The sequence below is a fragment of the Dryobates pubescens genome, chromosome 13 (genome assembly GCF_014839835.1).
Source record: "Dryobates pubescens isolate bDryPub1 chromosome 13, bDryPub1.pri, whole genome shotgun sequence".
In the NCBI taxonomy this organism is placed as follows: domain Eukaryota; kingdom Metazoa; phylum Chordata; class Aves; order Piciformes; family Picidae; genus Dryobates; species Dryobates pubescens.
In genome coordinates this window covers 23,965,045-23,979,144 of record NC_071624.1, presented here as the reverse complement: position 1 = coordinate 23,979,144, position 14,100 = coordinate 23,965,045, and the positions used below count along the sequence as shown (strand labels likewise).

Sequence of the window (14,100 nt, the reverse complement as noted above, 5' to 3'; positions counted from 1 at the left end):
TATGCATGGGTGACTTCTTTCTGTTCCTGTCTTTCAGTGGGGTGATATCTAGGCAGCAGAATGCCTCTTGCTGCTCTTTGTTTCTAAAGATGGCACTAGGCTCCTTAGTCATTGCCAAGGTTGTTGGTAGCCTTGAATGTCTCTTGTAAGGGTTGTGGTCAGTCCACCTTTGTGAGGTCTTTTGAAAGTCAGCATTGATTAACCCTACATGATTACATCCCTCCCGGTGGTGGCTAGTGATCACAGAATCACAGAATGTCAGGGGCTGGAAGGGACCTTGAAAGATGATCCAGTTCAAAACCCCTGCCAGAGCAGGATCACCTAAAGCAGGTCACAGAGGAATGCATCCAGACAGGTTTTGAATATCTCCAGAGAAGGAGACTCCACAGTTCCCCTGGGCTGCCTGTTGCAGTGTTTTGTCATCCTCACAGTGAAAAAAAAATTCCCTCATGTTTCTATGGAACTTCCTATGCCTCAATTTCCACCCATTGCCCCTTGTGCTGTCATTGGGCATCACCCAGCAGAGCCTGGCTCCAGCCTGGGGGCACTCACCCTGCAAATATTTGTAAACATTAATGAGGTCACTCCTTAGTCTCCTCCTCTCCAAGCTAAAGAGCCCCAGCTCCCTCAATCTCTCCTTGTAAGGAAGATGTTCTGATCCCTTCATCATTTTTGTGGCTCTGCACTGGACTCTGCAATTCCCTGAGGTCCTTCTTGAACTGAGGGGCCCAGAACTGGTCACTGTTCCCAGATGTGGACTCACCAGGGTGGAGTAGAGCAGGAGGAGATGTGTGGTTCCAGTCTCAGTCACACTTGTATCTGTCAGTAGAGTGGGTTTATTGTAGGTGAAAGGTGTTGTAGCTTTTCACTGGGCTCTCTGGCACTTCTTCTGCAGAGGAGCTGAAGGCACCACTGGAAGAGTACGTCAACAAGCGGTACCCAGGCCTGGTGAAGGTGGTGCGCAACCAGAAGAGGGAAGGGCTTATCCGAGCTCGTATCGAAGGCTGGAAAGCTGCCACTGGCCAGATCACTGGATTCTTTGATGCTCATGTGGAGTTCACTGCTGGCTGGTAGGTGCTCAACCCCAAAGTCTCAGTTACAGGGTGTGTGATCCAGTAAACAAGGCACAGTCCAGCATCCTGTAAGGATGTGTTTGCTTCTGTGTTGAGATGTGATGCAGTGGTGGTGTGATGGGTTAACTCCTATCCTGGAAGCAGGGGCGGGCAGGGCTTGTAACAGCATTGCCCTCCCTGCAGGGGGTTTTCCCCCTGGGAAACTCAATCAGTCTGCTCCACTCCCCCTCCCTGCCCAGCAAGGCTATAAAAAGGAGGATACTGCAGCCATTAAGTCTTTTGGGCTCCTGCCTTTTGCCTGGGCGAGGACTGCTGCTGGTTCCCTTGCTTCTCTGCCACGTGGTCCTCCCTGCTGTACCCACACCTTTGCAAAGGACTGGTTTTGTATTTCATATTTATTTTGTTTTCCATCCATCTTTGTTCCTTACCCTTGCGAACCCTACCTGTTATTGTTACATACATATACATATTTATAAATATATATATATACTGTTTAAAGAAAAATTCTTTACCTCTCTACTTCCAAGCCAAATGCAAATTATTTCTGGGTGGATGTGCTCCTTTCCTTTCTTTTTCTCTCTATTGGGAAAGAGGAGGGGGGAGCAGGGGAGGGATTCTCAGCCTGGCCCCCATCTGAGCTCTTAAGTCTCAGTTGAGGCTCAAACCACCTGTGGTCTTAACTGGGATTTAAGAGCTCAGATTGGGGGGGTAAGACTGAGAATCCCTGCCCCGCTCCCCCCTCCTCTTTCCTGATCAAGTGAGGAAAAAGGGGAAGGGGAAAGAGCAGGGAGAGACAAGGGAAGGAAAAAAAGAATAAAGGAAAGAAAAGGGGGAAAGGAAAAAGGGAGGAGGCAAATCTACCAAGAAATAATTTGGAGACAGTTGGGAAGTAGAGAGGTAAAATGTTCTTTAAACAATATATATATATATAAAACACAGTAACAGGAAGGGTTCACAAGGGTAAGGAACAAGGATGGGTGGGGAAAAATACATACAAACCCAACAGTCCTTTGAAGAAGCGTGGATGTAGCAGGGAGAAAAGCCCAGGCCCAACCATGTGGCAGAGAACAAGGAAGCCAGCAGCAGCTCTCTTAGTCCTTTCATCCCCGCGAAGCAGAAGTGAAAAAGAGAGCAAATGGCTGCAGTGTCTTCCTTTTTATAGGCTTGCTGGACAGGGAGGGGGTGTGGAACAGACTAACTCAGTTTCCCAGGGGGAAAACTCCCTCTGGGGAGAGCGAGGCTCTCACAAGCCCTCCCCCCACCCCCCCTGCTTTCAGGATGGGCATAAGCCATCACAGATGGGAAGACAGATTCAAAACCTTTCCTTGCCCTTGTTTTCAGTAGTCCTTTTCTATTCCCTTTTGTTATGCACACCCTCCTGCCCCCAGTTTATATTTTTCAAGTTGATTTCCCATTCCCTTAGCCTGAAGTAATTTAGGTAAGTTAAAATAAACCCCAGGAGCAAGGGATTGAAAGAGAAAGTGTTTGCTGCTTCCTTGCCCTTTGCAGCTGGATCCCACTGGGAAAGGCTTTTGGTGCTTTAGATTGATTTGTTTCTTCTGCAGCTAGGAAGCAGAAGTAGCAAAAGGTGTATGAGAAGGGCTTTTTTTCCAGAGAGGTTCAAAACAGTTGTGTTCAAGTGGCTTGAGTCTAAATACCACGAGAGGAGCCTGAGTGTGATTCTATTTATCTTTTTTTTCTTCTCTAAGTGATTGTGAGAAATAAATGATTCCTGTTTAGAAAAGTGGAGGTAGAAGAAGCTAAGTTGTGTCTAATTTGAGCAGAGGGTAGCATCCATAAGATGAAAGCTTTAGCAGCTGCACACAAAGAGTTCTGTGCAGTCACTGAATTCTTTGTGAGGAGAATGCAGCTGAAGGATGCCTTTAAGAGCTGTTGATGTCTGGATTCCCAGCTAAACATTCCTCTCTTCAGGTCAGTGAATCCTCACACCTGATTTGATTGATAAACAGAGGAAGCTCCCGTTTACTGAGGTCTTGAAACAGGTTTTCTAGGGAGAGGGAGGGAGCTTTTTTGCAGCATGGGCTTGACTCACTCTGGTGCTATGTACCTGCTGCTGTGGCTGGGGGAACCAACAGTGCAAGGTACTCCATGTGTTGGCAGACTGAGCCCAGGTTCATCACTGGCTCTGGGGCTGCAGAGGTGAAGCTGAGCACACCTAGAGCTCTGAGCATGTTTGTCCCAGAGATGAATTCTGTAGCTGTAGAGTCCTTGAACTATATCCCAAGGGTAAAAACACCCTTCAGCTAGTTCTGCTTTCAAGAATTTACCCTTTTCTGCCCAGGGATGTGGTTTTGGTTGTGCTCTGGAGGAAATTTAGACTAGGCAAAGCATGGTTAAACAAAACAAAACAAAACACAACACAACACAACACACCCTTCATGGCCTTGCTTTGTAGAAGGGAAGGTTTTGAGCCAGGAGTCCCAACCTGGGGAGTGTGTTTTCGTGCAGGATGGGAATGTCTGTGCGATTAGCTGCAGAACGGAGTGATGAGGCAGTGGCTGTGTGAATCTGGAACCTCATGACAGTCTCCAGACTGCTCATGGGTTTCATTGTGTCTTTCAGAGGACATGATGCCACCTGTGAATGAGAGCAGAGAGGAGTCCACCTTATTCCCTTCTGTTTACTGAATGACCACAAGAGCATCTGTTTTCTCACCCTCATTTAGGTGCACATGAAAGCTACAACGTCCACCTGCAGAATATGGGAGAGGTTAACAGTCTCTGCCTGTGCTTTTATTTCTTTTTCACAGGGCTGAGCCAGTCCTGTCACGAATCCAGGAAAATCGGAGGAGGGTCATTCTGCCCTCCATAGACAACATCAAGCAGGACAACTTCGAGGTGCAGCGCTATGAGAACTCTGCCCATGGGTACAGCTGGGAGCTGTGGTGTATGTACATCAGCCCCCCCAAGGACTGGTGGGATGCTGGAGACCCCTCGCTGCCTATCAGGTATGTCCCAGAGCCCCTTGGGTCAAAATGTAGAAAGGTAAAATGAGGAAGGCAGCTTTGAGAGGTTGGATCATAGAATTGTTTGGTTGGAGGAAACCTTTAAGATCTTTGAGACCAGTTGTTAACCCAGCACTGCCAGGTCGTCACTAAACCATTCACAGATTGCATTGGGTTGGCAGGGACTCTCAAAGGTCATGAATGTCTCCCTTAAAGGGCTTGAATGTCTCCAGGGATGGGGCCTCAACCACATCCCTGGGCAACCTGTTCCATTATCTCATCACTCTCAATTGTGCAGAACTTCCTGCTGATGTCCAACCTATGTCTCCCCTGCTCCAGTTTCAAACCATTGCCTCTCATCCTTTCCCTGCAGGTCCTTCTGAAGAAACTTCCTGTAGGTCCCCTTCAGATATTGAAATGCAGCTGTAAGGTCTCCCTGGCACCTTTTCTTCTCTTGGCTGAACAGCCTCAATTCTTTCAGCCTGCCCTCATGAGAGAGGTGCTCTGATCATCATTGTAGCCTTCCTCTGGAGCTGCTCCAGCAGGTCCATATCCCTCAGCACCACATCTACACATACTTTAAATAACTCCAGGGATAAGGACTCAACCACTTCCCTGAGTGGCTGATTCCAGGCCTTTTTGGGGTCAATTTTTTCCTATTTTCCGACCTAAACCTAGTTCCCTGCTGCAACTTGAGCTGCAGAGCACAAGGTCTCCCCTTATCCTCCTTTTCTCCAGGTTAAACAGCCCCAGGATGTAGCATCTTAACGTCTCAGGGAGGCTGTAACACAAGCCAGGAGGGGTTTTGCTGGAGTGTAAGGGTTTGGAGAGGGACATTATTTGGTAACAGGGTGCAGAACCACTGGAGAGGTAGAGGGACTGGAGATTTGTACAGCCTTACACTTAACTGCATATGACAAAGTCACTTTACCTTAATTGCAGCATTAAGCTTTGGCAAATCATAAGGAATGAGGTGATTATTCCTGTGTAATGAACTGAGTGTGAATTCATGAAGTACAGTGTTGGTTTTCCTGGAATAAAAAGTACATCTCCTCTCAGGGCCAAGCTTTGTAGAAAATGGATTTGAGGTGGTTCTAACATTTCAGCTTACAGTATCAGCAGCTCTGAAACGTTGCCCCAGCCCCTCCAGATTTCAGGGGTGGGGCAAATCCCTTTGAGCAAAACAACAGCAGGAGAAGGGAGGGGGAATAGGGAGACTGGGGCTGCTCAGTGTGCAGAGGTCAAGGATTTTCCCTTGGCAGCCCAATAATATCAGCAGTGATTCTGTGATCAGCAGTGGTTTTCAGGCCAGGCAAATAGGTTATGTTGCTCCTAAGATGGTTAATATGGAGAAGGTTTGTCCTCAGAAATATAACAGATGTTTATGTCAAATCCACACCTAATCTGAATCCTGAACCAAAGCATCTCTGCTTTGCTCAATGATATAATTCCTGGAAGCTGAAATTAGGTCTGTTCCCATTTGCACTGAGACCTGTTTCATTCCTTTGGGGTCCCTTGTTCCAGGCAGCAGTTTCAACCATCAGTGGAGGAATTGACAGTTTATTCTGGACAGGAATCAAGGCTTTGAGGAATAAATAGTTATTTTAACCAAATGTAGGCTGCTGAACTTGTTCAAGGAGAGGCTGGAGGGGGTTGGGCTGTGCAGAAGGGAAAGGCTGGCAAGTTGCTGTTCTGGCTGTTTGTTCTGTGAGCATGTGGTGGTGTTAGGTCGATGCTTGGACTTTGATGATCTTAGAGGTCTTTTTCAACAGAAACAATTCTGTGAGTCTGGTAGATGTTGCTAACATGTGGACAGGACCTTGAGCACCATATCTCTGTGTTTAAGCAGACTGCAAGTGGTTACTGCTTAGGAGGAGCTGGGAGGTGTCAGTCTGCTCTGGGTTTCCTGCAGCTGCCTGCATCTCCTTTCAGAGACATAACCTTAGAGTGGGTGATGTCCCATGAGCCCCACAGCATCTGCAGCTCTATAATCCTGCTCAGCTCTTCAGCACTGCTGAGCTGAAGCATCAATGAATTGGAGATCAGGGAAGGCTCAAGCACTCAGCTGGCAGCATCAAGGATGCATGTTGTGATCATGCACTTTCGTAGAATCATAGAATCAACCAGGTTGGAAAAGACCTCAGAGATCATCAAGTCCAATCTGTTACCTAATACCTAACACCTCCTGACAACTAAACCATGGCTCCAAGTGCCACATCCAATCCTTTTTTGAACACCTCCTTGCTAAAGGCATCTGGAATGTGGACCCTGCCATGGTGTGCGAGAATCAGGGCTCAGGGATTGCAGGGAGCCGGGGTGGAAGGGCACTGCCTCTGAAGTGTGCTCTGGGAAGAGGTTCCTATAACAAGCCCAGTGGCCTCCCAGGGATGTTAAATAATTAAACAAGTTACTAAAATAACATTGTTAACATGCACTGGGGGAAGGATTATGAGAAAGACAAATGGGTAGTGTCCACAACAAAAAGCTAATGAAAAATACTGTCTGATTGCATTATGTTGTGTAACCACATATGGACCAGAAATAAATGAGTACAGTTATTTCTTCTGTCATATAATGCTATGAAAACTCTGCATTTATGGCAATATTTGCATGAAAGGGATACCAGTGCAGTGCTCCATGTAATTATGCATGGGATTAGAAGAGATTCTGAAATGATAGTGCACAGAGGGACATTAGGTTTTTTTTAGAGACTTCTTGTGATAAAAGAGTGGCAGTGAAGTAAGGCACTGCAGTCCTTTTTAGTGCTGGGTTTTTGTTTTGGCTTTGCTTTCCTGGTGCATGGGGATTGTGGCAGCCCCAAGAGAGGTTCCCCTGCCTGGGAAGGAGGCTCCAGCGTGGCAGCCCCTACCAAATACTCAGCAGCAGCAAGCAGACAGACAGCTGTGTGAATCCGTTTGGAGGCAATTTTCTCTCATGGATAATTCACAAGGTATAATTATCCAGGCAAAGAGAGCTGATGGCATGAAACCCATCTGAAATATGGCCCAGTCTCCAACGTGCTCCAGGCTCCTGCTTTGGCCAGCAATTTCTCCACAAGAGGTAGTCCCTCTTAGTGCCTAGGAGGGATGTTGGTGTAATACCTGTATTCATATTGCATATTCTGATGTGTTCCCCCCCCCATTAATATTTAAAATCCTGATACACAAAGATCCCCCCAACCTTAGCACTCATTTGTGCCTGCATTTCATAGCTTGGCTTTCCTTGCCAGGCTTCCAGACTTCCTCTGACTACCTCTGCCCAGAAGTCAAATTGTGATTACAGGGTAATGTGTCATATCTAAATTGGCTCTCTCAGAAGAGGCAGATAGTAAGTGACATTTGAAATGGTCATCACATAGAGCCTGATCTTCACCAGCATGAGCTCTGGCAGAGATGTTTTGATTTCCTAGTTGAGATGATGCTAATGTGTGTGTATAAATGAATACAGGCTTACATGGCTTGGACATAAAATCACAGAATAGATTTGGTTGGGAGACATCTTTCAACCTTCAACCCAGCACTGCTAGGTCAGCACTAAACCATGTCCCTCAGCACCAGCTCTATGTACCATTTAAACACACCCAGGGATGGTGACTCCACCACTGCCCTGGTCAGACCATTCCAATGTTTGAGAATTCTTTCAATGAATTAAAACATAGAAAGGTCCATCTAAGCATGCAGAGGAGCTTCTTTAATGTGGGGGTGGCAGAGCTCTCAAACAGCCTGGTCAGAGAGGTGGTGGAGTTTCCTTGTCTGGAGTCATTCAAAACCCACCTGCCTTCCATTATGTGCAACCTGCCCTAGGTAAGCCTGCTCTGGTGGGGGGATTGGACTCGATGATCTCCAGAGGTCCCTTCCAAACCCTATCATTCTGTGGTTCTGGGATTCCATATCTGGCCATACTTTGCTCTGACAAATGTAGCCAGGACTTATCCAGTCCTCTGTCGTTAAGGATATGCATTGATCAGTGTTTGCTGAGAGTCCACAAAACCTGTGCATCAGCAGAAAATGGAAGAGCTGGAATTTTCTATGTCCTGTGGGAAGTCTAGAAAAGGTCTTTGGGAATGCTGTGAAATTGCAGGTTGGTCACCTGATCTGGACTTGGATTGTCCCATGGTAGGATCCTCCTTCTCGTATCACAGTATCACAGTATAACTAATCTACGGAAATGATTCATTTCCCACCTATGTGTGGTATTGGGGGCTTCTTGGGCTCTGAAGCCTGTCCAGATCGCTGACCTGATCTGGACTGGGATTATCCCAGGGTAGGATCCACCTTCTCATGACCTCCAGAAAGGATTCATTTTCCACCTAGCAGAGCGTAAGGCACTGGGGGCTTCTTGGGGCCTGGAGCCTCTCCAGAGCTGCAGCACCGGTGGTCTGCAAACCTCAGTGCCAGCAGTTTCTTCTGCCTGACTGGTTCACGCTGCATCAGGTTTTGTCAAAAAGCAGCTTTGGAGAAGTTGCTGATCTCTGGAAGATTTATGGCTAGATGTGCTGATTGCGCTTCAGTTGGAAGAGTCATGATTTATAATTACATGTGTGAGATATTGATGGCTCCAGGGGTCTGATTCAGGAAAACAATTAAATGCACTCTTGCATCTGTGTCTCTTCAAGAAGCCAAGCAAGCAGATAGTGCATATTAAGCAGCCTTGAGGACAAGGGACACTTACCTGAGCGTGGAAATTGGGGTCGTTGTGCTTCTCTGCTGGCAGTAGTTTGCATATCCCAGCAGAGAGAAAAGAAACTCGGATCTTTGCTGCTGGCTTGATGAGTCCATTGACAGTGCTCTCACCCCACCGGTCCCAAACAATAGATTATTTGGAATATAATGCATTTCCTGACTTTCTCTTTGTATTTTGCACATTGTGCTGGGTGGATTGGTTGGGTCCAGGAGGGAAAAGCCCTACTGAATAGCTCCATTAGTTAGCAACCCCCTGTAAAGTGTTGGGGCTGAGGGAGAAGTTCTCAAGCGACCTCAGAGATGACAAAAAAGCTTCTTTCCAAGCATGCAGTGCATAGGCTGCCAGCTGGGAGCCAGCTAGCAGGTTAAATTGGACTTTGGATGGTTCTCTGCTGCAGCTGTTTTATGTGGTATTTAATCTTTACTGGTGTTGGAAGACAAAAGCTCATTTAATTAGTATTAAGATTGCTGTGAGGAGGGAAATCAGTTTTGAGAGTTATGGATTGTAAAAGAATAGAAAGGCTATTAGGTTTGGGGTGGTTTAGAGATGAAAATCACTTGAATTAACCCACTCAATTACCTGTTATCTCGGCCTCACAAATGCTAAGGAGTTTGCTCTTGCAACCTGTTTATGAAAGAGCCAGCTCTCATCCTGGTTGTGTCAATGATGCAGAGGTTGAGATGGAAAAGAGCAGCTGAGGGGGGAGGGGGGTTTAGGTTATTGAATACAACCCAGGAGTGGAGGGAAGGTGCCCAGTTGTGCTGCTTAGCAAAATGCTTGTGGTGGTGAATACAAACTGTGCTCAGCCACAGACTGCAAATGCTGTTGAGCTCTCCCACTCTGGTGGCTGTGCATTTTATTTGCACTAAGACCAGCACAGTTGCTTGCTACAACTACCTGAAAGGTGGTTGTAGCTAGGAAGGGGTTGGTCTCTTCTCTCTAGCAGCCAGCACCAGAACAAGAGGACACAGTCTCAAGCTGCACCAGGGGAAGTTTAGGCTCGAGGTGAGGAGAAAGTTCTTCACTGAGAGAGTTGTTAGCCATTGGAATGTGCTGCCCCGGGAGGTGGTGGAGTCCCCATCCCTGGAGGTGTTCAAGAGGGGATTGGATGTGGCACTTGGTGCCATGGTTTAGTCATGAGGTCAGTGGTGACAAGTTGGACTTGATGATCTTTGAGGTCTCTTCCTACCTTGGTGATACTGTGATAGGAATCGGTGTGGCATTATTTATTTACTTATTATACATACATGATGTATATTTCTATATATTCATATATCATGAACTAAAGGACTTGGGGGTGCTGGTGAATGAGAAGCTCAACATGAGGCACCAGTGTGCACTTGCAGCCCAGAAAGCAAATCACATCCTGGGCTGCATCAAGAGAAGCATAGCCAGCAGGTTGTGGGAGGTGATTTTTTCCCCTTTACTCCACTCTGGTGAGACCACACCTGGAGCACTGCATCCAGTTCTGGAGCCTCTATTACAGGAAGGATCTGGAGGTGCTGGAAGGTGTCCAGAGAAAGGCCATGAGGATGAGCAGAGGACTGGAGCTGCTCTGATATGAGGATAGACTGAGGGAGTTGGGGCTCTTCTGCAGAAGAGAAGGCTCCAAGGAGACCTAATTGTGGCCTTCCAGTATCTGAAGGGGGCTACAAGAAAGCTGGGGAGGGACTTTTGAGGGTGTCAGGGAGTGATAGGACTGGGGGGAATGGGAAAAAACTAGAAATGGATACCCAGCTTAAATCTACCTTCTTCCAGCTTAACATCATTACTTAGACATCTTTGACTTGATCAGGTTGCTCAGGGCCCCATCAAGCCTGATCTTGAATGTCTCCAGGGATGGGGCCTCCACCACCTGCCCAGTCAACCAGTTCCAATGTTCCACCACTCCCTTTTGAAGTCCAGCCTAAATCTACCTTGCTCTAGTTTCAAACCATTGCCCCTCATCCTGTCACAGAATCATAGAATCAACAAGGTTGGAAAAGACCTCAAAGATCATCAAGTCCAACCTGTCACCCAAGACCTCCTGACTACTAAACCATGGCACCAAGTGCCACATCCAATCCCTTCTTGAACACCTCCAGGGATGGTGACTTCACCACTGCAAGCCCTTGTAGATGATGTGTTCTTTCCTGTTTTACTTCAATCACTAAGACATCTTCCAGGCACCTGTTACAGCCTGAAGCTTTTTATCTACAGAGGCTATGGACAAACCTTGGAACAGCTGTAGGAGGAAAAGAGCTCTCAGAAACAACCTCTACAGCCGCAGAAAATGATGCAAAGGGATCCTTATGTCTGGGACAACTTGGTGCTGTAGCACACCCCCACTCTGCAGGATTAGCATCAGCAGAGAGGTTTAGATAGGCTTGCTTGAGCCATTAGAAACGTTCTCAGCAGCATTTGACTGCTCAGTGTGGCAGTTTATCTGGAGACATCCAGCAACCCAGAGCTGTTGCAGTCTGTTAAACACAGGTGATAACGGGAGGAAAGGCCAGAATTTCAAGGAGTATTTCCTGAGTTTCTGTTGCTGTGCTTTGCTTTGGGAAAAAAATCTAAATCTCAAGCTCCCTAGAAAACAGTTTGTACAGAATATTGAATATCTGTAAAATTAGTGCTTCCTGACTTTACCATTGAGAAACCCTGGGGAGATTCCTGCCTCCGCATGAAGGCAGTTGTAAAAAGCTCTTACTCTTCTGCTGTAGCTGTTTTGGAAGTCAAGGAGAAAGCTGATTTCCATAGGAGCCAGACATGGGGTGATCATGATAACTTGCACTTGGAGACCTCACCTGGTATGTCTGAGGGGATACTTGTAAGCAGGTGTTTGCTGGGAGGGATGGGTTGTGTGTGGATGTCACAGCAGCTGCAGAACGTGTGGGGAGCTCTTCAGGAGCTCCATATACAATTTTCATCAAACACTGCGATCTATCACAGTCTCTAGAGTCCTTTTTTCTTAAGCATCTCAAAAAAAGCAAAGCTCTGTGTTGACCACCCAAGTGCTTTCTCCTCCTTGAATCATAGAATCAATAAGGTTGGAAGAGACCTCAGAGATCACCAAGTCCAGCCTATTACCTAATACCTAACACCTCCTGACAACTAAACCATGGCTCCAAGTGCCACATCCAAGCCTTTTTGGAACACCTCCAGGGACAGTGCAGTCTGATTCTCCTCCAGGCCTTATGCTTGCTGTGGTTGCATGTCCAGAGGCTCAGCATCCTGCTGTCAGGTTTATGGCAAAAGCCCTCTGGCCTCAAAGTATTTGGGCCAGACGCTAGTCCAGCATGTGAACAATATGGACCTTCTTCCACAGGCAAGGTTTTGTTAGTACCTCTGGAAGGGAAGCTTGAGGTGAGGATAAAACTCTTTCTGTGAAGAACTGTTGGCTGTTGGAATGTGCTGCCCAGGGAGGTGGTGGAGTCACTGCCCCTGGAGGTGTTCAAAAAGGGATTGGTTGCCATGGTTTAGTAGTCATGAGGTGTTGGGTGACAGCTTGGACTTGATGATCTTTGAGGTCTTTTCCAACCTGAATGCTTTTGTGACTCTGTGCTGTATCAAACCCCACCCCTCCTTAGTGCACTTGGTGGATATTGGTGTTTCTAAGTATATGGCTCTTAAACTTAAGGTCTGGTCACTCCTGGCTGGCATGGGTCAGAATGGAGGTCTCTGCAAAGCTGAAAATGAGCTGAGAGAAGAAAGGGAGGGACTTTTATCACAGTGTTTCATTTGGGCTCAGAATCCAGCAGAGGGGAGATTTGGGTCAGAATTGTGGCATCAATACCTTTTGTCATCCATCTTTGGGTTAAATTACACCCAGGATTTTGACAAGATTTATTTCTCCCCTTGCCCCTCACCCCATTTTGGGCTTTTTCTTTCAGTCATGAAGTATTCTGAGTGATACCTTGAGGCCAAAGATTAAACCCCCCAAACATTCAGTTTACTTTCTTGGTTGTTTGTTGGTTGGATTTTGTTGTTGTTGATGATGTTTTGTTTTTTTAAGTTATAAAACTACTGGGGAGAAATGAACCCCACCAACTCATGGTGCAAAATGACTCACTCACTAGTATGCTAATTGTCAACTCTTCAACTTGACAGAGGTTCCCTGTGGTGTGAGAAACCTGCCGGGAAGCAGGTTTGAAGCTCAGATTGCTGATGTCCTAGAGTGTACTGGGTTGAAAGTGACCTCTGAAGGTCATTTAGTCCAATTCTCCTGCAGTGAGCAGGGACAGCCCCAGCTAGATCCTGCCTTTCCACGATGAATTCTTCATGTGGTCACTTTTAATGTTATGTAATTTAGTGCAAAGTGTAAAAAGAGGGAGTCTAATAACTGGTAATAGTGCCAGGTTTTACAAGCTGAACAGATTTGTACCATTAGCTGAAAAGCCTGTAAAGCCTCTGCTGAGGGTGCACCTGAGGTTTAAGCATATGTAGCTGGTTTAGCAGCAGCCTGTGTGATGCCCAGGTGTCTCCACATGTTAGTGCTGCACCCTGTTTCAGATCCTTTTATTTTGGTAAGACTGTAGTTGGGATTGCAAACACTGGCTGCATCCAGAAGCTGGAGTGGATCCAGACCTCACTGAAACCTGGCAGACACCAAACACCAACGTGTTTAGAAGTGGACCCTACAAGCTGTGTGATTTTTCTGTAAGCTAGAGAAAAGCTTCTTTAGCAAAGGGTCAGGTGTTTGTGGAGCAAAGGGTCAGGTGTTTGTGGAGCAAAGGGTCAGGTGTTTCTGCAGCTTCTGAGCATCTTGGACAGCATTATCATCATAGATGTCAGCATGTCATGGTACAGACACAACAGAGGGACCTGAATGGGCTGGTTTGACTAAGTGACCTTGAGAAGGCAGCATTTGTGCACTTCCTAGGTAGATCCTTTTGAAGCATGGAGGTAGGATTTGGGCGCAGTATTAAAGAGCTGTCCCACAGAAGGCTGTGTTTCTCCTGAAGGAGAGGAACCCCACCCACCCCTTGAGTCCTGAGCCTTTAGGCTATCTTGGTGACCCCGTTGTAGCCAGCAACTCTTCACAACCTTGAGTGGGGGCTTGTTTTCATGGGAAGCACCATGGTTTGCCAAGCTGAGGCTGTTGTTGCAGGTAACAGTTGAAGCCCTTCTTGGAGCACTAAAGTCAGCAGAGCTTCTTCCTGAGGAGCCTTTAAAACTGGGTGAGGGACATCCAGCCTGTGGGCTTGGCCCTTCAGGAAGTGAACAGAAGGTGGAGGAAAGGGAGCAAAAACCTCCTTCTTGGAGTGACTCATAGTTTATTAGTATAAAATGTTCTTGCAATCCATTTGCAATGCAAGCTGGCCATGCTGGAACCATTTGCCTTTGTGCTTTTAAAGCTTTGCATAAGAGAAATGTTTTGATTGAAAAGAGGGGGTAGAA

General features: G+C 46.8%; 1 protein-coding gene across 1 annotated transcript in view; it reads left to right on the top strand.

Annotated features, from left to right (window-relative positions):
• GALNT17 (polypeptide N-acetylgalactosaminyltransferase 17) overlaps positions 1 to 14,100 on the top strand; it is a 270,097-nt gene that overhangs the window by 98,269 nt on the left and 157,728 nt on the right. The window contains exons 4-5 of the mRNA XM_009900481.2: positions 896 to 1,070; positions 3,844 to 4,041. Coding sequence (XP_009898783.1) covers positions 896 to 1,070; positions 3,844 to 4,041 — 373 coding nt within the window. The remainder of the gene's footprint in view (positions 1 to 895; positions 1,071 to 3,843; positions 4,042 to 14,100) is intronic.